The sequence below is a fragment of the Sturnira hondurensis genome, unplaced genomic scaffold (genome assembly GCF_014824575.4).
Source record: "Sturnira hondurensis isolate 20B ecotype Veracruz unplaced genomic scaffold, ASM1482457v3 Scaffold0000880, whole genome shotgun sequence".
Classification (NCBI taxonomy): domain Eukaryota; kingdom Metazoa; phylum Chordata; class Mammalia; order Chiroptera; family Phyllostomidae; genus Sturnira; species Sturnira hondurensis.
Window position 1 is genome coordinate 9,754,156 of NW_028073511.1, and position 25,155 is coordinate 9,779,310.

At 39.0% G+C, this 25,155-nt stretch overlaps 1 protein-coding gene across 1 annotated transcript; it reads right to left on the bottom strand.

Annotated features, from left to right (window-relative positions):
* Nucleotides 1-753: 753 nt before the first annotated feature.
* On the bottom strand, nucleotides 754-24,950 carry RHAG (Rh associated glycoprotein). The gene is made up of 10 exons (XM_037054622.1): nucleotides 24,533-24,950; nucleotides 13,076-13,259; nucleotides 12,202-12,352; nucleotides 10,482-10,629; nucleotides 8,584-8,750; nucleotides 6,503-6,640; nucleotides 5,812-5,935; nucleotides 1,882-1,953; nucleotides 1,560-1,633; nucleotides 754-850 (listed from the first exon to the last, which is right to left on the bottom strand). Exons 1-10 carry the CDS (start codon nucleotides 24,687-24,689, stop codon nucleotides 776-778), a joined length of 1,290 nt encoding a protein of 429 aa, XP_036910517.1. The 5' UTR covers nucleotides 24,690-24,950; the 3' UTR covers nucleotides 754-775.
* Between the last annotated feature and the right edge of the window lie 205 nt (nucleotides 24,951-25,155).

Genomic DNA, 25,155 nt, shown 5'->3' on the forward strand with positions numbered 1-25,155 from the left:
TTGATGTATGTGCATGTATGTGCATGCTTCTCTGGAGATCTGAGGGAGAAAGACGTTAGAGAGAACTAACTATGTTTGCGTGTAAACCCCAACTCAGAAAATAAAGTAGGTGGAGCTTTCTTGCAGTCCTTTTTTTTTTTTTTGAGGACAAGTGTTGATACTTTATTGCTTTTATTTCATTTTATTATTACACAGATTACATTTTATTCAGTTGAAATGACTGTCCTTTATTCTGAATCTATGTCCTTCCCATTTTTGTGATGTTAAACTCATCTTTTTCTCTTAAGATGAAATGATAATAGTTTTTCTTTCTTTGATGTCTTTCCTTGATGAGACAAAAACATTGGCAACTAAGGCTAGTCTTTCTATACATAATTCTTAAATACATCATTGTTTCATTGGCTTCAGTTTTATAATTTTTGGAACTGAAGACACAGTAACTACACTTAAGAAACTGACATTTTTGGAAAGTATTGATTCTATGTAATTCTATCTCCGTGGGGGAAAATCACATGAATATACATCAAATGTTCACCCTGTACCTACCCATTGGCCAAGGTTAGTCTTGACCATCTGCTTCATGAGTCATAGTTCCTCAACTAAACCATCAATGAATATCAAGAGACAACACCAGATATGTGAGGACATTTTTACACTAAACATTTGGGACTCAGGATCTTCCATTCCTGTGCTTACTCTCGTTGGATGCTTTTTGTTTGTTTAAACTTGAGTCTATTGCAGATGAAGGAAAGGCAGTTGAGGTGGAGGGATGGTATCAGAGTTCAGGTTCCAACCGGCTGTGGCCGATACGCTGGTGGAAATGATCGTCATGTTCTCTCCACCTAGGGACCTGGAAAGAAAACAAGATTAATGCACTCTATAGTTTCTTTTACTGGGCTGGTCAGAGCTTAGTACCAAAACAGGGCATTTTCCATGATTATTATCCATGTTTAGAAAGAACGAGGTATAAAAATTGCTTGAGTTGGGGAAAAAGAAAAGAACAAAAATGTTCATCACTTCCACCATGACTACATTCCTTCTTCCCTGGCCCGTTCTCCTGAAAACCTCACTGAACACACCCAAGCATCTCACACTCTTAGGCTTTGCAGGAAATATTTTGGGGGAAAATGTCAACAGAGCAAAGAGGTAGAAACTGGAGGACAGAGAGAGGCTCACGTTCTGTTATTCACAGAGCCTCTTGTGTACTTGCTGAGTTTCTTCCACCTTGCACGTTCCACCAGTTTTCACCTACTTTTCTACACAGTATAAAATCTCATGCCCAGGGTCCCTATATTTTTACGCGTGGATTTTTAAACAATTCTCAGAGGAGAGAAAAGGCAGTTGCTTCAGTCTTTTCTTCATCTAATATCTACCTCAAAAATACCATACCTTCTGATTTTATCCGTATGGACACATTGTCTTAATGTTTCTCTATAAATAATGATTTCATCCAGTTTCATCACATGAATGCACACACATGCACATCTAGGCTTAAGGTGAGCACAGCTTTCACTAGTGGAATCATCGTTTACATCCTTATTTAGACTACTGCACAGTACCTCCCAAAAAACAGAATCATCATAGCAGTTCTGGTCAGGTGGCTGTCCCCAGATCGGAAACTTGAGAATGAAACCTGTTAAGGTGGGGAGAAAATAAGTCATGTTATGATGCTAAAGAGGAAAACTTACTTGTGTAAGTAATTAAAGACTTTCTTTTTAAAGATACTTTCAATTAAAGACTACTGTTATAAAATCATCCCCTTGAGTTTACACAATTATTGTCAGATTAGCACATTTTCAAATTTACCAATTTATCAAAGTTTGTGAATAATTTATAATGCTAAAAGCATGTGCACAGGGGAATATTTACTTTTATGCTGACCTGTGATCAGCCCTCCAACAGCTGCTGTTCCAATGGAAGAGCCTAGAGCGGCTGCTTGCATGGCAGGGGTAGTAGGCCTAAGAAGCCAAAAGGAAAGAATCTTGTTTTTGCAGCAAGACATCAGCAAGCAAATCTCATCTCCTCAGGGCGTGCGTGCCTGCCATCTTCAGGCCAGAGCGCGGCATTACACATCAGTGCACAAATATTTGTTAGGCATTTTCTTTTTTATCACGTTATTTATTTTCTTCGAAATTCTTAACATAAAATATTTCATATAAGCACTTATACTAGAACTACCCTTTTCTTCAGAATGATGAAAATATAAAAGGTTTGGTATTTTCTAAAAATGTGCCAGGTTTGATCCATGATCTGGTTCATTCAACGAATATTTATTTGAGCACTCATCCATGCCAGTTTCTCTTCTAGGCACCGAGAATAGAGCAATATACAAAACAAACATGAGTTTCTATCTGTCTTCCCCCCAATCTCAAAAGGAACTATAATGAAATTCAAAAGTCAGTAAGGTCAGAAAAGCTCATTTTAGCATATATTGTAGAGACAGCTCATTGAAGACACTAAAGTAGTATATTGCTACATGTCATCTTAGAAGGAGTTACCGTAAAATGAAATGAATAAAAATACTTAAATTTTGGGGACAGAATAATGTAATAAGAAGTTATTGAAATGCATAAGGGTGTTACAGGGGTGGCAAATGCACTAGAAATGCAGGCATCTCCTCAGCACGCCTCACTCTTAGCAGACAAGAAGCAGCTGTTGAAAGCCTGAAGGAGTGATTACAGAAAAAGAAACAATTGGAAGCACGAGTGTGTTGGTGTTTCATCCTCATCATTCAAGGGAAAGAATGCACTGAATTCAGATTTTTTCCCCTTTATTTAAAAGGTTTAAAAATTTTCTACTATATAAAAAATTATAGAAGTAAGATGTAATCATTGTGAGATTTTAGAAACCACTAATATAAAAAAAGAAAACACTTAATTTCCCTCAAATCCTATCAGTATAAAATGTAAAATGTAAAGCACGTACTTTATAACAATGACATCATGTTATAATAGTAATGTTTCCATTAATTTTTGATGTCTTTTTTGTCAATAAATGTAGATTTGCATCATAATATTTGTTGCTACAGAGCACTACACCATATAAATGTACTATAATGATCCTACTACATTTAGGATATTTAGGCTGCTTCCAATGCTGTATATTTTTTAAAATGATTGTGAGAATATATTTTCATGAACATTGTAATCTTCCCCAATAATTTCTCTAAGAGAAAACCTATCTAGAAATGAGATTATTGGTTGAAGGTAATACACCACTAAGGATTATTCCAAATTGAAAACATACAATCTATATCCCCATTTCTCTATTTTTACCTACCATTTGATATTATTATTCATTTAATCTTCATCAATTTATAACTGAAGAATTGACAACTTGTTTTTATTTGTATGTGGGGTTTAATATTTAATATACATATATTTGCTTGATTTTCTTCTGATATAAACTTACTGTTAATTTCACCAGAATTTACCAAGATCTATTTTCTAAGAAAACTAAAAATGGACGTGCCCTTTGACCCAGCAATTCCACTCTTAGGAGTATATCCTAAGAATCCTGAAACACCAATCCAAAAGAACCTATGCACCCCAATGTTCATAGCAGCACAATTCACGATAGCCAAGAGTTGGAAGCAACCTAGATGCCCATCGGTTAATGACTGGATCACAAAACTATGGTACATTTACACAATGGAATTCTATGCCGCAGAAAGGAAGAAGGAACTACTACCCTTTGCAACATCATGGATGGAACTGGAAAGCATTATGCTGAGCGAAATAAGCCAGGCGGTGAAAGACAAATATCATATGATCTCACCGTTAACAGGATTCTAAACAAACCAAACATGCAAGCAAAATACGACCAATGACACTCAAATATGGAACAGGCTGACAGGGTCCAGAGGGGAGAGGGGAGAGAATCATAGGGGAAAAGGGGATGGACTCACATGAACAAGTATAAAAGACACATGGACAATAACTAAGGGTGGGGGTGGAAAGGGGAGGGAGGCGGGGAGCATGGGGTGGGGGGCGGGCAGGGTTGGGAATATAAAACAGAAAGCTGTACGTGAACAAGAATTAAATAAAAATTATATTAAAAAATAAAATAAAATATGAAAAAGCTGAAAAAAAAGAATTTACCAAGATCTTTTACAAGGTATTAGAACGTATTTTTTATTAAAAGTGATCCATGATGACATAGGCTTTAAAAAACACTTGTTTGAACAAAATCAACAACATTTTTTAAGTTAGGCTGCATTATTTGAAAAAAAAATGTCCCTTAACAATATTAATTTCTCATTGTCCTATGCTTACCAAGAAACCTGACTTACATTTGAGAATTCTGACTAGATATGTGTGAGTTAATGGTCTTTGCTGTTGGACTCAGTATATTACGTGGTGCATGGAATGTGTGAACTTTACCCAGTTGGATGGGCCTTCTAAGACTTCCCCTACTCCATCCCCTCCTTAGTAAACTGAGACTTTTTACTAAACCTACACACAAGGACAAGACCATGAAACTTGCCCCAAATGTGACTGCCCAGTCAGACCAAGCCTACAAGCCAGCTGGACTCGTTTTATTGCATCTGTGGAACAGGTCCAGGAATGATGAGCAAGAACTATACTCCTAATCAATAGACATCTCTTCCCAGTGTTTGCAGTGTTTATACATTATAATAACACTTAGGAGCTCAGCTTATTGACATGTGCTTTTAATCACACATGATTTGCATTAAAACACTAGTATTTGGTCTTAACAACCTGTTAGGTGCTGGAAAGAACTGAAAGAAAATGTAACTATTTCTGGAGCTATCTTCCAAATTTGCAAAAGGAGTAAAAAAATAAAACACGGAAAGAAAAAAAGGTCAATTATATACAAGAAAGACTTTCTATTAGTAGAAACTTTCTATTAAGTAGAAAATGTGATCAAGCAAGTTTTTCAAATATGTATCAGTACTGGTTTTAATAGGGTTAAATTTAATTAGCTAAATTTGAAAATATTTTTCTTTGAAATTATGCCTCTAGCTAGAGGCATTTTCAAATACACATTCACCTTTTCTTCATGCTTTCAATCAGTTTTAGAAATTGCCTCTAAATTTTGCTTCCTTCTCACTTACTGTGAGCTTCTGAGCTGTTTTGCATGGATGACACACTTATCAAATTGCTTCACTCTTGTTGCCTAAAAGTGACCACTGATGGCTTATGACGTCACTTTCATTTTCCTGGATTTGATTGACAGCCATTCTTCTTCTGGACATTTAAATACTATTTGTGGCCCCTTCGGGAAGAATCTAAGTCTGCTAGGGATTTTAAAGAATACATAGTACCATTCTCCCATTTTACAAAAGAGGAAACAGAACCAAAAAGGTTGAGTGACTTGTCAGTGGCCACATAACTAGTTAGTAGTAAAATTGGAGCCTAATGACAGTCTTTCTCATTCTCCAGATCTAAGTGCTTTCCACTGTACAGTAACTCCTTTTTTATGTAGATTGGATGAAAATGCCTGTTCAGCTCATCCCATATGCCCTATATGCCCCACTTTGTGGGGATCGAGTAAGAAAGTAAGCCTACTGTAATCTGATTGTGATTATCAAATTGCCCTATTTTCTAGGAGACAGGTGCCTATGGTAGAGAAATTTAGCACTGCTACTTTACACACACACACAAAAAACCCTAATAATATTAGTTAAGATGCATCTTCCAATCTGTTCTATTCTCTTCATTAAGGACAATACTTACAAACTTTGGTGTGGATCGCTAAAGAAAAAGATCTCTGATCACTTAATTCACAGAGTAAGAGAAAACATGATCACATGGGGTGGGGGAGGTAGAAGAACCCATTCTTTCACTCACGCATCAGTTGCTCCCAAGGCCACTGCCCCAATGCCTGCGAGGCCTCCTATCACACCAGGTAAACCGTGCAGGTTATGAACCCCGCATGTGTCTTGGATCCTCAGTTTAGTAGCAAAAATTGGCTAAAATTGCACAAAAAGAAAGGTTCATTACTTCGTTAGTTATACAGGACTCTATAATTGAAGTAAAAGATCATGCAGGAAACATTTTATCTACATTCCACTTTTCCACATCTAAAACCACACAAAGTCAAAGAACCTGAATATATTGGTGGCAACATTGTTCTTTTTAGTCTTTAGTAGATGGTTTTGAAAACAAGCTATTTCAATTCCTAGTCCTTACCTACTGAAGAAATCCTCCATCCCCTTAAAAGGGCACAGAGTTTTTAACTCTACAAAGCAAACAAACATCAACAAAAACTGTAATGGAACTGCCTCAAGAAAAGGAACACAGTACTTAACATTCAATCACACCAGGTCACAAACAGCTGATACCGGATACTTTCCGGCCACCCAGAAGTCAGGAAAGGGCAGAAACATTGCGCACTGAAATGTGATCGTACTTTTGAAGGCTAATGATCCCCAAAGCGAAATGTTTAAGAAAGGCGTTTTCACGGCTTTTCTCTTCTGGTGGGGTGTGCGAAGATGATGGTGCACTTCTAGGAGTGACTCAGCATCTGTCCTACTTACCGTCAGAAACTTAAATCCAATCACGGAGACCATTCCGGCAACGCTCCCAATGATCATAGCGACATACGGGTGGATCCCCATGTCCGCACAGGTGCCCACGGCAACTCCCCCAGCGAGGGTTGCATTCTGAACGTGTACCTGTGTGGAGCACAGAAACGGAGGGAAGTGCACTGAACAGGCAGAGGCCAGAAGCACCGAGGGAATTGAGGATTCATGGACCCCGTGGCACATTCTTCATTTCAAAGGGCTACTAATGCTCTTCAAAAAGGGTGTCCTTTGTAATTACAGAAAGCCCTTCTTCCAAGCAGTTGAGATATGCTATCTTTCTTGCCAGGGTTTCTTGGTGGTGTATGAGTGATAGGGTAGTGAGGCCAGTGAGGGGAGGGATGTGCAAAATAGAAGAAGTTGCCGTGGAAGGGTGGGAGTGTGCAGTTCAGTCTTTCTGGCAGTGTTTTGCCTGCTGATGCTGCTTGGGGGCACATTGGTGGTGGAGACATTGAAATGCACCCAGGAAAGCTGACGGCCTGCACAAGTGTCGCTATACTGAGAACACTGGAGGCGGGAAGAGAGTCATCAGTTTGCGTTTATCAGAATTCCTCAGAAAAATATTCTGGCTGCTCTGGCCGAGGAGGAAAGGTCATCCAAACTTTTAAGAGAGAAGCACTGAGTTGTACGCATGTTTTTTTCCTTTTCCTTTTTGTTTTCAGTTTTCCTTCATGAATCAGTTTGTCCAGAATTGAAATGCACGTCTCCATCGACGCCTGATGAAATGACGGCATTTCTTTCCTCGCTGAGGTTGGAAGAAAAGAGGGGCCCCCTCAGGACGCCTCCCTCCCCCGCTGCCGTTGCTCCGGCTCACAGGCCAGGAACGCAAAGGACCACGTTGGGGGATCAAAAGTCGTTTTATTTTGGAATACCTTTAGACTATGTAAAAATTGCAAAAGCATTGCGGAGAGTTTCCACACATCTCACACTCTGTCTCCCCAATGTTAACATCTTACAAAATCAGAGCACTAGAAAATTAGCTCTGATATAATAATACTCTTAAAGGCCTTCTTAGAATTTCACTAGTTTTTCCAGTAATGTTCTATTTCTCTCTTGGCATGTTATCCAGGATCTCACATTACATTTAATTTTTATTTATTTGAAAGGAACAGTTGTACTTAGAAAATAGAATCAACTTTCATTCTCTACTCTCTTTCTACTTTTGACATGACCTACTTCAGATTTTCTAAGACCTTGGAGACAGCTTTTTTATTAAAGAAAAATGTCTCATACCCTTTCTTTTTGCATGATTATATCCCCTCCTAGACAGTTTCTGGATAACTCTTCATGATTTTCCAGGGTGCAAACTGGAAGAAGAAAGGAAGAAATAGTAGTGTTTTCTTCAAAATGCCCCTCAAGGCCTGCAGTGCTGTGATCTGTCCTGGCAGCCCAGCAGGGCAGCAGAAATGAGCTGCATCCCTGAGCGTCCATCCCTGTTGCTCAGCGAGACTTCCATGGGGGGAAGGGAGAGCACTGTGCCACCCTAAAATGTGTCTTATTTTGGGATATTGATTATTTTAAGTTGGCTTACTTTTAGAAACAAAAGGCTCAGGAAGAACCTTTGATCTTCCTTTCAACTATCGAAAGAATTTAGATAGAGAATCTGCTCCAGGAACAAAACCATGACCATAGATCACTACGTTTTAATGTGAATGAGCTGCTATGGAAAGAGAGAAACCTAGCCAGCCCCTTTTGACCAAAGTCCTTTCTGTGTCCTGTTGTTAAAGATGACCCAACAGACATTTGTTTACCAAACATTTGCTTCTGCAGCTCCACGTCAATTGCTTTCTCCCCCGTTGAAGTCCAAACCACCACCCCGTCTTTCTTAGTTCAAGGTGCATGTAAGCCTCAACTCTCCCATTCATCCTTAGGTCCCATATTTATATGGATCCCTGTGTGTGCATACACAATACAGTTTCATTATTTCCCCCTGTTATGGTGTCTTCCATCGATTTAATTCTTAGGTCATCCAGAAGAACTAAGAGGGAAAAGAAGAAAAAGTTTCCCCTCCCCCTCAGGGGTTACTATGCCCTTACCATGTCCAGCTTGCCTCGGTGGTCCATGAGGCTGGAGAAAGCATAGGCTGTGAGTACGCAGGCAGCAAGGGAGAAGTATGTGTTGATAACGGCTTTGTACTGCTTTTCTCCAGCATCAGCAATGGCTGAATTAAAGCTGGGCCAAAATATCCATAAGAAAAGAGTCCCTGCAGTAAATCACAAAAATGGATATTAGTTCTTAATATGAAAGATTTGGGAGAGACAGTTTGCCTCGGGCACTGACAGTGTCTCTGTTTGTAGGTTCAGTTATCTGCAAGGGGGAAAGCCAGCAGAAACAAAAGTATTGGTTGGCCAAAATATTCATTTGGCTTTTTTCCATAACATGGTTACAGTAGTGCTTAGTTGTCTTTAACTTCATTCAAAACAATTTTTTAGATTAGGGAAACTGTCATATTAATATGTATTAAAGAAATTATCAAAATTGGTGAGTTTTCGTGTAGTCATTTTAATATTGAAGATGGAAGAAAATATACAATACTTTCAGTATATTACGCTTTATTATTTCAAAAAAGGTAAAAATGCAACTGAAATGAAAAAAGGATTTGTGCAGTGTATGAAGAAGGTTCTGTGACTGATGTAATGTGTCAAAAGCAGTTTGCAAGGTTTTGTGCTGGAGATTTCTTGCTGGATGATGCTCCATGGTCTGGTAAACCAGTAGAAGTTGATAGCAACCAAATCAAGACATTAATTGAAAACAATCAGCCCTGGCTGCTGTAGCTCAGTGGATTGAGCGTGGGCCTGCAAACCACATGATCGCGGTTCGATTCCCAGTCAGGGCACATGCCTGGGTTGCAGGCCAGTTCCCAAAAGGGGACTCACGAGAGGCAACCATATATTGATATTTCTCTCCTTCTCTCCTTCCCTTCCCCTCTAAAGATAAATAAATAAAATCTTATAAAAAAAGAGAAAACAATCAACATTATACCATGTGGGAGATAGTTGACACACTCAAAATACCCAAATCATTCATTGCAAATCACTTGCACCAGTTTGGTTATGTTAATCACTTTGATGTTTGGGTTCCACATAAGTTAAGTTAAAAAAATTCTTGACCATATTTCCACATGTGATTCTCTACTTAAATGTAATAAAAATGTCCCATTTTTAAAACAAATACTGATGGGTGATGAAAAGTGGGTACTTTACAGTAACATGGAACAGAAGAGATCCTGGGGCAAAATGAACCACCACCAACCACACCAAAGGTCAGACTTCATCCACAGAAGGTGAGGCTGTGTGTATGGTGGGTTTGGAGGGGAACCCTCTATTCTGAGCTCCTTCCAGAAAACCAGACAATTGATTCCAATAAGTACTGCTCCCAATCAGACCAACTGAAAGCAGTCTGCAACAAAAAGTGTCCAGAATCAGTCAACAGAAAACACATCATCTCCCATCAGGATAACGTAAAACCACAGGTTTCTTTGATGACCAGGCAAAAACTGTCATAGCTTGGCTGGGAAGTTCTGATTCACCCACTGTGTTCATCAGACATTGCACTTTCAGCTTTCCCTTTATTTCAGTCTTTACAAAATTCTTTTAATGGAAAAAAATTTCAATTCCCTGGAAGACTGTAAAAGGCACCAGGGACTGTTCTTTGCTCCAAAAGATGAACAGTTTGGGGAAAAAGGAATTACGAAGTTGCCTGGAAGATGGTAGAAGGTAGTGGAACAAAATGGTGAATACGTTGTTCAATAAAGTTGCTGGTGAAAATAAAAAAATATGTCTTTTATTTTTACTTAAAAACTGAAAAAACTTACTGGTCATCTCAATAGTATTCCGATGTTGTTCCTTGAAGATTTTGACTGCTCTGTTGGAGTTAACCTTCCCTTGTGCCTGACCAAACAGAGAAGAATTGGAACAGTTTCATCCCTACTCACCAATCATCGCAAACAAGTCCGAATGGTACACAGACTCCTCGTTGTCATGCCCCCTTCTCAGGCCTGGCCGATACAGCACACCAGCTACAGCCAAGCCAAAGTAGGCCCCAAAGGCATGAATCGTCATTGACGCTCCGATGTCAGAGGCCTGACAGGGCAAAACATTCAAGTAAAAGAGCTGAAACTGAATCTCACTATAGGAGGAAAGTCAATAAAAGGAATGCTTTCTTGGTTTAGCAATTTAAAAAAGTAGATCAAGAGGGAAAGAATGTGTCAGACAAAGGGGGATACAACAAGATAGGCACACAGAAGAGACTTTTAATTCCAGATCAGGTACTTCCTTGTGGTGTGACTTTATACAAATTACTGTACTTCTCTGAATCTCAGGTTCTATAAAATGGGAAAGGATTATCCAGCTAGCACAACTGAAACCACGTTTGTAAAGTGCTAGGTCCTTTGTGGGCACTCAGTACACTGTGGGCTACATCTCTAGGTGGGGGAGATTCTCTGTGAGATGCTGTTCTTGCACTTGATACAACACAAAGATGATGTTTGCATTTACTTGACATTGTAGGCAAAGTTTACTTAATTACAGCCCAAAGATGTGAAGCTTCAAAAAGCCTTTATCTTCCCCATATTTTTTCTACTCTGCTATATGATAGCATGAAAACCAGCCTGAGGTCCAAGATTTATTTAAAGAAATCTATTTTAGGTCCCTCTTTAGCATACCATATAGATTTGACTCTATTATCTACACTTTCTGCCTTTAGAGGGAAAGTTCAAAGTGCCAAACCCAAGGCATTGCTCTGCACATATTGAGGTAGGAAATTTATACAACTTTGTTCATTTATTTAAGATTTTCATACTCAATAAACTCCTATGTACCTTTCAGGTCCAGCTTAACTGTTATCTCCTCAGAAAGACCTTCCTGGTTTTCACAATCTAAATTAGGTCTTCTACTTACATTCTCTCATAGCCCCCTCTGCTTATTTTCACAGTATACATTATAATTTATAGTTGTATTTGTGTGGGTGGGTGGGGGAATGTGTGATTATTTGTTTGATGTCTATCTCCCCCACTAGATTGTCAATTTGATAATGTCAGGGACCTGAATTATTTTGTTTGTTATTGAATCATCAATGCATGACACCTAGAAAGTTTTCAAAATAATTGCTGTTGGATTAAATGTTCAATAGAAGCATATACAACATCTTGAAAAGGGCCTAAAATATTCTGTTTATAATTCTTGGGGTATTCAATGAGATTTTCATAGAGAAGAAACTCAACTAAGTCTTTGACAAAAGCTTCAGGAAAGGCTATTCACATAGTAGTTGAAGTCAAATAGGAATTGATCACTGATAGGAAATAAAATGTAATAAAATGAGTTCTGGAGTTGGAAAAATCTGGGTTTGAATCCAGATTCCAGCAAATCATTTAGCATCTATGGTCATCAGGGTTTTTGTTTTGTCTTTTTTTGTTTTGTTTGGTATAAATCGTTACAACAATAACACCTACCTTACAACATTATTGTGATAATGAAATGAAATAATGTTTATAAACCTTCTGGTTTATATTAGGCACTCAATTAAATGGGGAATATTATTACTATTTGCTGTGGTATCACTCCTGCTACATTTGTCCCTGCCTAGAGGGCTTCCGTATGTGTTGTGACCACAACTGATGTCCATAGTTAGGTATGCATAAATCTTCTAACACTTACCCTAAACACCTTAGCAACCAGATGTTCATTGCCAGCAAAGACAGCAATTTCTATGATTGTCATGATCAGCATTTGGACTGGACTTATTTTTCCCAGGACAGCTCCAAAAGAAATCAGAACTGTGGCTGTACTGAAGTCTGCATTTATCATGCTGAGAGTAAAATAAAGAATACATTAAGGAAAATGCAAACCCAAAGCAAAACCATGACTTGTAATAAACCATAGCATCTCCTTACCCAGAATGCAAGACCCTTACCCCTGACAGCCCGAAATCAGTCACCTGTCCCAGGCCTGTTTTTGTCTTCTCTCACTTCCTTACCCGTCCATTTATTATATGCTCTCTATTTTTTTTAAGATTTTATTTATTTATCTTTAGAGGGGAAGGGAAGGAGAGAAAGAGAGAAGGATCAATGTATGGTTGCCTCTCATGAGTCCCCTCCTGGGAACTGGCCTGCAACCCAGGCATGTGCCCTAACTGGGAATCGAACTGCTATTGTGTGGTTCGCAGGCCTGCGCTCAATCCACTGAGCTACGCCAGACAGGGCTTATTATATGCTCTTTAGTTGCTCTAACATTTTCTTCAAAAATGATCTTAGAAAAATGACTAGTGATATATTTGTACCTGCGATGGAAAGAATAATAATTTTATGCAAGGGGATTTCTTATATCCTCAAGTCAGACCAGAGATGACACAGACATTCAGGTATGATCCTGGTCAGCAGAGCAAGGCATAGATTTGCATCCTTGGATCCCAGCAACCTTCTATTGCTTAAGGGAGACAATTCGCCAGCTAGTTCAGAGACTGACTGACAAAAGATGAAGCAGAGAACAGTTGCTCTAAAAACACAATGGTTGAAAAGTAAGGGATGCTCACGTTTTTATTCCAATGTGAATGTTCTGTCCATGGCTGTGCAGGATCCCCTGTACCAGAGTGCCCCATTGGAGGCCCAGGGCAGCAATCAACAGGTTGATGCCCACACTACTGAAGCCATATTTCTTCAGGAAGGTCATGAGGAAGCCAAATCCAACAAATATCATAACATGCACATCTTGGAATACTGCAAAAGAGCGAAGGGGGAAATATCTGCATTTAGGGAGCGCTGAGAGAACATTGTATCAGAGTATCATTGCATAGGACACTGCAAAAGCATAACATTAACTGCACATTGAAAGGCTGGGTTCCAATGCCAGCCTGGCTACAGACCTGCCACAAGATTGCGGGCAAGTTATTCAACATTCAAACCTTTTCTTAGAACACTATGTGCTATCATATCAGCGTGTCTGTTATACTCTCCCTGTGAGTTGCCTTTTCCTTCCCACTTGAGGAAATCTTTACAACTCATAGTGCAAACTTCACATCCTCTTGTAGACTTTCCCAATGTTTCAGGGAAAAGTAATATTTCCTCTGGTCTTTCACAGAGCTTTCTGTATATACCTGAGCTTTAGCGCCCGTCACATTGTACTGGTGTTGGTGTAGCACACATCACATTGTAGTAGTCTACGAGGTGTCCTCCTTCTGCACCAGGTAGTGAGTTTCCTTGTTGAAGAGATTTGGACACATTTATGCATTACTCAGCAGAATTTGGCATAAATTCTGCATATGATAAAAGAGGCACGAATGGCTAAATGAATGAGCTACGGTCTCCATTTATCAAATGTGTGTGAATAATAGTAGCAGTCCTGGAAATCTTACCAAATCATTATTCAAGTCAAATGGGACAATGTCTTTGTTCTAAACCAGTATAAAGAAGGCTGTATCATTTCAGGAAGCAAATAGCAAATACCTGACTTGGTGTCTGGAGATAAAGGCACAGGTCCCCCTATTATACCACAGATTTTGTGACCTTGGGCAAGTCACTTATTTTCTGTGTACTTCAGTGTTCTCCTCTGCAAAACTGAAAAGACTCTATTTCGCAGAGTGATTCTGAGTGGGCTAGCCGTCTGAGGGAAGGAGTATCATGGTATAAATAAAATACATTACCAATTGAGAGACTATGAAAACACAGGCCTTTCCCTCAAGAAATTTACAGCTTAATTGGTGAGACATATATCTGAGAACTATATGAAACTATATTTTTGCATTGAAATTGCCAATGAAAATGGTTCAAATATTGGCAATTTCTTACAGTTCAACCTAATAGATACACTAAGAAAATTGAGACCAACATTGATACAACTATATTATCTAACATGGAATCTATATTTAAATTTCTCTAGCTGCTCCCAGATTTTCCTTTTATAGAATTTTTTGACACATTATCTATTCAAATTTTATACCTTTCCTTTGAGAAGTAACTTTAGACTTTTAATTTAGAACAAGTTCTCTCATATGATCTTTAGGGGTCATGGTGTTTTACTTTTTATGTACAATGTCCCACAATTTGCATTTTTTAATTGTTTTCCCATAATTAGGATTTGACAGAATGTTTTGGCAAGAACGTTACACAAGTGGTGCTGTGTACTTCCCACTTATTCATGCCGGTGACATACAATTCTTTTGTCCTGTTACTGGTGATGGTAAATTTGATCACTTGGTTAAGATTGCATGAATAAAGGACACATGGACAAAACCAAAGGGTGGTAGGATCAAGGGTGGGAAGTGGGGATGGTTGTGGTGGGGGAAAAATGGAGCCAACTATACTTGAACAGTAATAAAAAATGCGAAAAAAAGTTCAAAAGACAGATTGCTCTGCCAGATCTTTCCTTATAAATGTAATTTCTGCCCTGTAAGAAATAAGTAATCTCTGCCCTGGCTGGTGTAGCTCAGTGGATTGAGCGCAGGCCTGTGAACCACAGGATCGCGGTTCGATTCCCAGTCCGGGCACATGCCTCGGTTGCAGGCCAGTTCCCGGTTCCCAGCAGGGGACACACGAGAGGCAACCATACATTGATATTTCTCTCTCTCTCTCTCTTTCCTTCCCTTCCCCTCTAAGATAAATAAATAAAATAAAGATAAATAAATAAAATCTTTAAAAAAAAGAAATAAGTAATCTCTGGAGTGATTCTGTAACCGTGCAAACGGGGGTTGACCACTTGGTGCCTTTACATACGATCCAACAATTAGTCTTGAACGAAAGGGGTTTTTATTAACAAAGTTCCAACCTTGGGGAGATGGAGGGCACACTTGCCCAAAGCCCTCCTCTCCCACAAGACCCAGAACATCCCTTGCTTCCTAAAAAACTACAAGCCAAAACCATGCTCACAAGTTCCCCATATCCTTATCTGTCACACCGGTCACGGGAAAGAGTCTCCATCCTCTCTAGAATGTACCCTGTGGGTTTCAGAGTCCCATCCTCTGCAGCAGCTCCCTCCTTCAGGATCAGGGGTGCACTGTTCTCAGCCTCCATGCAGTGATTCGGGAAACCATGTGCTATTTTACATTGTCTCAGAGGCTGGAGCCCAGTGAGGCACACATCCCTGCATGGGACCCAGCCTCCAGAGTGGGTTCCCATCTTCTGTGGGCTCTAAGCACCTGGTGGGCACTGCATTTCCTGGCCCTACACGTGTTCCCATCCATGCAGGGAGCAGGGCCAAAAGCCCAGAGTAAGAGAGAGCTTACACGAAGCTCTAATGTCCTGTACAAAAAGTCCCATACCAAGAGAGCGACGTCTCCAAACACCCATCAGAGAATCAGAAGTCTGCACCTCAGCATTCCCAGTCACACCTCAGCTCCACCCATGTTTCATGAGCCTGGGTGCTTGGCCTGGCAGGTCCCTGCAGCTCCATCAGCTCTGCTGCCATCTTCTCCAGGCAGACCTCCTCTCCTCGTGGCTCCCTTCCTCATGGCAGACCTCCTCTGATCTCTTGTCTCCCTCACTGACCTTCAGCCTGCCCTAATTTAAATGCTCAGCTTGGAACTTCCATGTGACCTTACACCCGGCTCTTCCTATAGTGTATTAGTGTCCGACATTTTGTCAGCTCCATGATGCCTTTGACCATTTTTTTTCCATCTGCCATCTTTAGTCAGGGCAAAAGTACCCAGAGGTGATGCATGGGCATCCAGGGAGGGCATCTGACCCCACCCCCTATCTGTGGAGTCAGTGCCCATTCTCACAGTCTCACAGTCACTGTACAATAGGCCTGGGGCAGCCACCTTCTTCCTTACAGGAAGAGGAGACTGTTAACTTGCCATTGTGATGCAATGTGTCTTTAGTGCTTGCTTCCCACTCTGTGGCCTCCCTCCCTTCGTCCATTCTGCTTGAAGGCAAGAGTGTGGGGGGTGGTTCCCATACTTTCAGGGGACCCCTGCTCTGTACTCCATTACATTTCTTTCAGACCATGTGTTCTCTAATAACTTTCCAACTAATATCTTTAGCATCCATTAATAAACTGTACTGGAATCAGTTATCACATTTTTAATTCAAATGATCATTTTCTCTATTATTTATTTTATGTAAATTTGCTGGCATTTTTCTGTAAAGAAGAGCTTCCTCCTGTTCCCGTTGCTTCCCTTTAAGGAACATTTCTATGAGTGTACTGATTCCTTTTGTTGTTTATTTTAATGTGCCATAATCTGTTACCATCACTTCGTTATTATTTTTAATGCTCTGGTTTTTTCTGAATTTGTTTAGTTGGTGCTCATTCAAGCAGGATCTTGTGTTCTTTTGACATCTCCCCATCCCACCAGCTATTATGCAGCTGGCTTACCTTGTACTTTCTTTGCCCTGACCTGGAACCAACAATTTCTCCAATAAGCCCCCAGGTGGGGAATGAGATTCAGAAACCAAGACTTGGGTTCTATTTGTGCCCATTGCTTCCATNCCGTTGCTTCCCTTTAAGGAACATTTCTATGAGTGCACTGATTCCTTTTGTTGTTTATTTTAACGTGTCATAATCTGTTACCATCACTTCGTTATGATTTTTAATGCTCTGTTTTTTTCTGAATTTGTTTAGTTGGTGCTCATTCAAGCAGGATCTTGTGTTCTTTTGACATCTCCCCATCCCACCAGCTATTATGCAGCTGGCTTACCTCGTACTTTCTTTGCCCTGACCTGGAACCAACAGTTTCTCCAATAAGCCCCCAGGTGGGGAATGAGATTCAGAAACCAAGACTTGGGTTCTATTTGTGCCCATTGCTTCCATTTTATTTTTGAGGAGACAAAATTATTCAATTCAAACACAATGCATAGGTTTCAACTGCAGGCTGGTATCTTATTGTAAGGTCATAAAGCACAGACAGCATGTTAATTTGGGCATTGTAAAAATTCTAGGTAACACTTAGAATAGCAGCAAGTGATTTCTTAGGAATTGTTAGTCCTGCACAAATGAGTTACCCTTGGCCTATATTTTCATTTTCTATTTTTTTGGTAATAAATGAACTGAATGTTATGTGAATAAATATAGGAACACATTCTTAAATATAAATTTAAAAATAAATCATTATACTTAGTCCATTATTAATAGTAACATTCATAAAACAATTTCTATTGCTAAGTATACCCTTTGCCAGTTTAGCTATATTTAAAGTGATTCCAAAAATGTAATTTGCAGATATTTGGCGGTCTTAGAAACACTTTTTTTAAAGATTTTATTTATTTATCTTTAGAGGAGAAGGGAAGGAGAGAATGAAAGAAATAGCAATGTATGGTTGCCTCTCGTGAGTCCCCTGCTGGGAACTGGCCTGCAACCCAGGCATGTGCCCCAACTGGGAATCGAACTGCGATCGTGTGGTTCGCAGGCCCTCGCTCAATCCACTGAGCTACACCAGCCAGGGCCTTAGAAACACTTTTAGGACATCTGAGAATTCAAAATTATTTTGTGGTAATTATCTAAGATGTTATTTGCCTTTTTTAGTGTGTTGATATTTCCACAGATGGTGAAAAATAATGGCATGTGAAAGTACTGGCGTTTTAGCACAAATGAAAGAATTGGCACCAAACTGGNGCATGTGCCCCGACTGGGAATCGAACTGCTATCGTGTAGTTCGCAGGCCCTCGCTCAATCCACTGAGCTACACCAGCCAGGGCCTTAGAAACACTTTTAGGACATCTGAGAATTCAAAATTATTTTGTGGTAATTATCTAAGATGTTATTTGCCTTTTTTAGTGTGTTGATATTTCCACAGATGGTGAAAAATAATGGCATGTGAAAGTACTGGCGTTTTAGCACAAATGAAAGAATTGGCACCAAACTGGGCAACTAGTCATGGTGTCTTATATCACCACCCCCTTGCAAAAACCAATCCAGTTTTTCTTAAGAATTCCTTGGTAAAGCAGTAAAATCATTCATTTTAATTATTGACTTTCTTATACATGTCTTTTTAATGTCATCTCTGATTCAGTTTGCTGGGATGCAGTTTCACACAAGGCAGAGCTGAAACACGATGGTTTTCTCAGCAAAAAGGCCCCTTGGTTACTGTTGGGGTTGCAAACTGAATGAGCAACTTTCCTCATGGGACTCCACTTTACTTGGAACAACAACTGACATACACACAGTTTTTCAGAGAGGTATTGATGTTTCCTGAAGAAACGAATAAAGTAAATCATTATTGCATTTAAAAGAACTGAGGAGCACTTCGAGTTTTGAAAAACCTGGCATTTTGGGAAGTGTGTGTCTGCCACTGTCAGCTCGCTAATACATCTCAAGGGTTGCCTGGTGATATTTTTGGTGGTGTTACCATGTATCTTTTAAAAATGATTATATGATAAAATATGTCAATGTTTGGGATATCAGCATAGCTTTGAATTAATGTTTTGCATATGAAGAATGTACAATATTATAAGATCACACATGGGTAAAAAATCCCTCCAAGTGCAAGACTGACTAGTGTATTTTAATGTAATGAAGTACAAAGAGATCATTAATGCAGTTTTAAATTCTCATAGATACTAAAGACCTTGTGTTTGTAGAATCTCTAATAAAATGTTAACCATCCTCAAAGGGCTTTCTTCTTAAACTTTACTTTTCTCTAGTCTGTCTACATGTTAGCAAGGATTAGCTGACAATCATGGTCAAGCTTTATTCCTTGTCCAATTATTTGTCTCAACAGAGTGACTGAGCCTTTGCTAGATGCCGTGGGAGCTGTGACATTCAGGGGTGCCACACACTTGCACAGTTGTGCCCTGGGATGGGTAGTAATCCCAGGGCTGTATAAGTAACATCATTCTCTATTCAAAAAAGCATATCAGTACGCAAGGAAATGAGAGGGATGGCTAAACTTACATCTGATTAAATTTATTTAAAATATAAATTAACACCCTACTTATTTATGAAAAACTCCTAACTTCTACCACACTACAGTTGAGAACTCTTATAACACACTGTGAGCTTCCGAGGCAGGGAAGCTTGAGCCTTCTCTAAGCTTGAATCCCTGCCCTTGGCACAGTGTACGGCACTAGGAAGGCACCCAAAATGTCTGTGGACTTGAACATTACTTTTTAATAACTTAATATTTAATCATCTTCCCTCCAATGACTTATGCTGTTTTATAAGTTTTGTGTGAATCAATTATATGAAATGTAGGAAAAAATGTACATGTATAACCATAATCATGTAGTTTCTAGGGTTATTCTATGAAGCTACTGGGGATAAGGTAGCTGACCTGGAAGATTAGTAGGAGACATAATTCTAGGTCTTGAGAGCCACCTCCTGGAACAGAGACTTTTTAATCGTGTACAGACTGGGTTATGGACAGCATTTTGAGTGAATGAAGACTGCCTTGCCTGTGGAATTTCTCTATGTGTTCTAGTTAATGCCCTCTGGGTTCCCAGGGGTCTCTACTGATTCAAGTGAAGTCTCCCTCCCTCCCTCTACCCCTCGCCCAAGTCCTGGCCTAACTGCCCTTACAGGTGGATAAGCAGTCACAGTGGGGTATGTGGCTGGGCCGTTTATAAGGAACTTTTGTTGGTTTCATGTGCAACCCACATTGATAGTCATCATGATTGCTGGCAACTATAATTTGATATTTTTCTTAAAAAAAACCTGCCCTTGATATTCAGTTTGAATCCTCTTTTTTGGCATCTTTCTGATGTTTGACATAGCTATATATCAGNTCTAGGTCTTGAGAGCCACCTCCTGGAACAGAGACTTTTTAATCGTCTACAGACTGGGTTATGGACAGCATTTTGAGTGAATGAAGACTGCCTTGCCTGTGGAATTTCTCTATGTGTTCTAGTTAATGCCCTCTGAGTTCCCAGGGGTCTCTACTGATTGAAGTGAAGTAGAGGGAAATGAGAGGGATGGCTAAAGGGATGGCTAAAGTAGAGGGAGGGATGGCTCCCTCCCTCCCTCTACCCCTCGCCCAAGTCCTGGCCTAACTGCCCTTACAGGTGGATAAGCAGTCACAGTGGGGTATGTGGCTGGACCGTTTATAAGGAACTTTTGTTGGTTTCATGTGCAACCCACATTGATAGTCATCATGATTGCTGGCAACTATAATTTGATATTTTTCTTAAAAAAAACCTGCCCTTGATATTCAGTTTGAATCCTCTTTTTTGGCATCTTTCTGATGTTTGACATAGCTATATATCAGGAAATCCTGCTAGCTACACTTTCAGTTGCAGCCAGCGTTTGAACGTCTCCCAGTACTTCCTCTGTAACTGCCTCTGCGTGCAGCCTGCTATTGCTTCTCTGATGGATGAATGTGTTGTCTTCCTAATAAGTCTTCCTACTCATCCCCTTCACCATCTACAGCCTGTTCTCTATTTCACAGCCAGAAGGATGCTTTTTTTCACTCGTTTTTAAAATATATATTTTATCGATTATGCCATTACAGTTGTCCCATTCCCCCCTTCACTCCCCTCCACCCTGCTCACCCCTCCCCCACCGTTTCCCCCTTTTGTTCATGTCCATGTGTCACAAGTTCTTTAGATTCTGTATTTCCCATAGTATTCCTGCCCTCCCCCTATTTTCTACCTATCGTCTATGCTGCTTATTCTCTACCTTCTCCCCACTTCTCCTCCTCCCACTCCCCTGTTGCTAACCCTCCATGTGATCTCTATTTCTATGGTTCTGCTCTCAATCTAGCTGTCTTCTTAGTTTGCTTTTGTTTTAGGTGTGGTTGTTAATAACTGTGAGTTTGTTGTTTTTTCACTGTTCATATTTTTATCTTCTTTTTCCTAGATAAGTCCCCTTACCATTTCATATAATAAGGGCTTGGCGATGAACTCCTTGAACCTGACCTTATCTGAGAAGCACTTTTTCTGTCCTTCCATTCTAAATGAAAGCTTTGCTGGATGGAGCAATCTTGGCTGTAGGTCTTTGGATTTCATGACTTGGAATACTTCTTTCTAGCCCCTTCTTGCCTGTAAGGTCTCTTTTGAGAGACCCGATATATTAAATCAGCTGACAGTCTGATGGGCACTCCTTTGTAGGTGACTGTCCCCTTATCTCTTGCTACTTCTAGGATTCTCTCCTTTTTAATCTTGGCTAATGTAATTATGATGTGCCTTCTTTGGGACTCTCTGAGCTTCCTGGATTTCCCGGAAGTCTATTTCCTTTGCCAGACTGGGGAAGTTCTGCTTTTAAAACCTAGGTTACATCAGTTCCTCCTCTCAAAGTCTTCCAATGGCTTCCCAACTCACTCATGATAAAAATATGTGCTTATAATGTTCTACAAGATTCTGCAACATGCAGGCTCTCACCCATCTGATTTTCTTCTCTCCACTTATGCACTACACACATTAAATACTCCGGTGCCTCTGCATTTGCTATTTCTTCCACATAAAATGTTCTTTTTCCCAATATACATATGGTGTACTCTCGCTTCTTTTAGTGCTATATTCTGTGATTTCATAACAGAAAGAACTATCTAGACCAACAATTTTCAACATTTTTAATCTCGTGACACACAAACTAATTACTAAAATTCAGTGGCACACCCCCAAAATATGTTTTTGCCAATCTGACAAAAATAGGTATGATTTTGATTAGTTACAAAAAATAATAATTACTTACTTTTTGTTCCAAAGTGACTTTTTAAAAGTAAGAGGTGTCTATACTTGTATAACACAGTAAAGATTTCTGGTAGCAAGAATTACCCAATTAGGTGCAACCTTATCATGCTACACGAACAATAAGCTGCAACTGTATTATACGACCTATATATTTATGGTTCAAGTCAGGGTACTCATACTACATGTTATCATTGTGTTGTCTGTTGTCGTTTTTTTATTTGACAGTCTAAGGGAAAAGAGGTCAGTGCTACTGACTAAGTAGTCAGGTACTGAATGTTCTAGAATTTCTTGCAGCACATGGGTTGAAAATCACTGATCTAGACTATACTGCTAATCTCAATTAAATTTCTCATTTCTCATTCTGTTCCCACATAATAATAAGACAAATTAGGTGACTATTTTATAATTCTCTCAAAGACTATACAGCTTTTGTTGCCTTCTAGCATATGATAGAAATTAATTAATTGCATGCAATGGGTACCTTGGGCTATTAGGACTTAATGCTTTCACATTACCGTGGTTGCAACAGGTTGAAGAGACATTCTCCCTTGTCCAGATGTATCTACTTCCTTAATAACATTTCATTTATTGCTGTAGCACTTGATTGCCATCTAAACATGAGTAAATGTGTGTATACATATATAAATTAAATGTAAATATTGCTATAAAGACAATATTAAAATATATACATACATATACACATATCCTTGCATGTTTATAGTCTGTCTTCCTCATTGGAATGTAAGTTTTATAAGAACATGGGTTTTGCCTACCTTCTTCTGTTTTGTTTTATTCACTATTCAAAGCCTAGGACCCAGAAGATTGCCTTATAAGAATTGAAAACTTAATAAATATTTTCTTAATGAATCATGATATGAATAAATTTTCATGTTTCTTGCAAGTAGAGTATAAGGGTAATAAGATTGCTAGACAATTGAAAAAGTGACCATGGTCAGAAATTTTTCTCTCCAGCTCCCCCACCCCAAATTCTGAATTGAAGTTTTACCTAGGAAATTTGAAGCTGGAACTTAGAGAATTCAGCTTGAATTATGCAAATTGCAAAGCTCTTAACATAATTTTATTTCAATTATGCTTATCTTACATCATATTTTGGCATTTTGTTTCTTATGTTGTGTTGTAGCACTTTGTTTACATGTGGGCCAGACAATAGAGTCTTAGAATTAAGAGATCATATATGTTTTCTTCGAATAAGTTTGCCGCAGCATAAGCTTTGTACAGAATGAAAATATTATATGAATAAATGAAATGTGCAATAGCATATAGAGTTGAACAGAATTCTGTTCTGTTTTGGTTTTCCCTAGATTGAAAATTATAAAATTAGTTACTAATCAAGAACTTCTTGGACATCTAAGTGGTGTAAGGAGAACTTCGTAAGGGCGTGGAATCTGACTCTCCAACTTATGGTTGTAACTCTTAACTTGCAATTGAGCATTTCTGCTGAGTCATTTACCTCTAGGTCATATCTACACTCAGATATTGTCCACTCTATAAACATCCTCACACTGTACAGGAATGAGAAACAAATGTCAAATTGTTTTTTTAACAGCTTACACATTTGTTATACAATTATAGTAGATATTGCTACCATGTTAGTAATTTTAACTGTTTAAAAGTATTTCAGCCTCCTTCAACAATAAACAATCTATGTAATAGAAATATATTACCATCTCCCTCCATGGTTGATGAGGTAACAAACATACCTGCTCCATCGTAGGCAACCGGTTCAAGTATGGCAGTAATTACTGTTATGTTAACTATGTCATAGCTTGGTCTTCCAAACTGGAAATTAAATCCCTTGTTTCCTCTGTCTCCATTTTCAGGGAAGGATTTTACTTTTAAAATGTTAGGTGCTCACACTTCTCATCTCTAAGGAACGAACTATCTTCCTTTCAAAATATTACAAAACCACAAGCACAGTTTCTGATGAAAATTTTATTTATATCTTTGATCACTCTAAATACTCCTTATTATATCTTAGCACCCCACACGAAATCCTGGGTCCTCTTCTAAATATCACATTTTCTTTCTACTCTCTCTCTCTCCTCCAAAGTTATGTTTGTATGCTTGGATTTTTTTTAGTGTAGGAAATCATATTTTTATACCTTGAAGAACTAATGAATAATTCAAGGAAAAAATAAGGTGATTTAGCAGCAGGCAGGCAACACAAAAAATTGATCAATTATTTTAATTTTTGGCTTCTTGTTCTGATATTTTAATAAACACATATTCTATCCAAACACATTAATTACAGACACCAGATGCCACAGCATAAACTTATAATATCCTTAGTACTCATTACTATCACATAATTCTATAAAAAGCTCCAATGTGGAGCTCTAGTTGTTATACTATTAGAAATTTCACATTCTGAGAACCTGAAGAACCTAAAACATGTAAGAAATAGATTGCCTACTCACCAGGGTACAACTCAGTGAATCTGTCCACGTTTGGTGCCATGGTGCTGTTGGACTGCTGGAGAAGGTCCTGATCCATTTCATACCGAACAAATAATGCAAATAAAACAATCATGCCCACCTCCAGGCCAATGGCCACGAGAGGGAATTTGAACCTCATGTTTGTGGCAAAGGCCAGAGGCCCACTGAGTGCTTCACAGGCTGCGGGAGGTTGATAAACACAGAGGGACCGCTCTGCGTGTGGCGTTAGGATGCACGTTAAAGACACTCCAGTGATACTGCAAGAAAAAAAATGGGCAAGTCTGGTTAAAATGTACCACCCATTGGGGAGAATTATGCTCTGTAATCAAATTGCCCTCAGTGCTGGTTTGAAGTGGAGTCAGATTAGATGGGAAGAAGCCAGGGGACGGGAATCATCTATTGTATAAAAGTGTCTTGGATCCTATTGAAGTTAACTTAACAGACGCCTATTTTTTCATTTTAATTTTCAATTATAGTTTACTTTCAACATTATTTTGTAGTGGTTTCAGTTTGATAGCATAGAAGTTAGACAATCATATACTTAATAAAGTATAAAGTATATACTTCATACTTTATTTCCAGTATTTCCAGTACCCATCTGACAT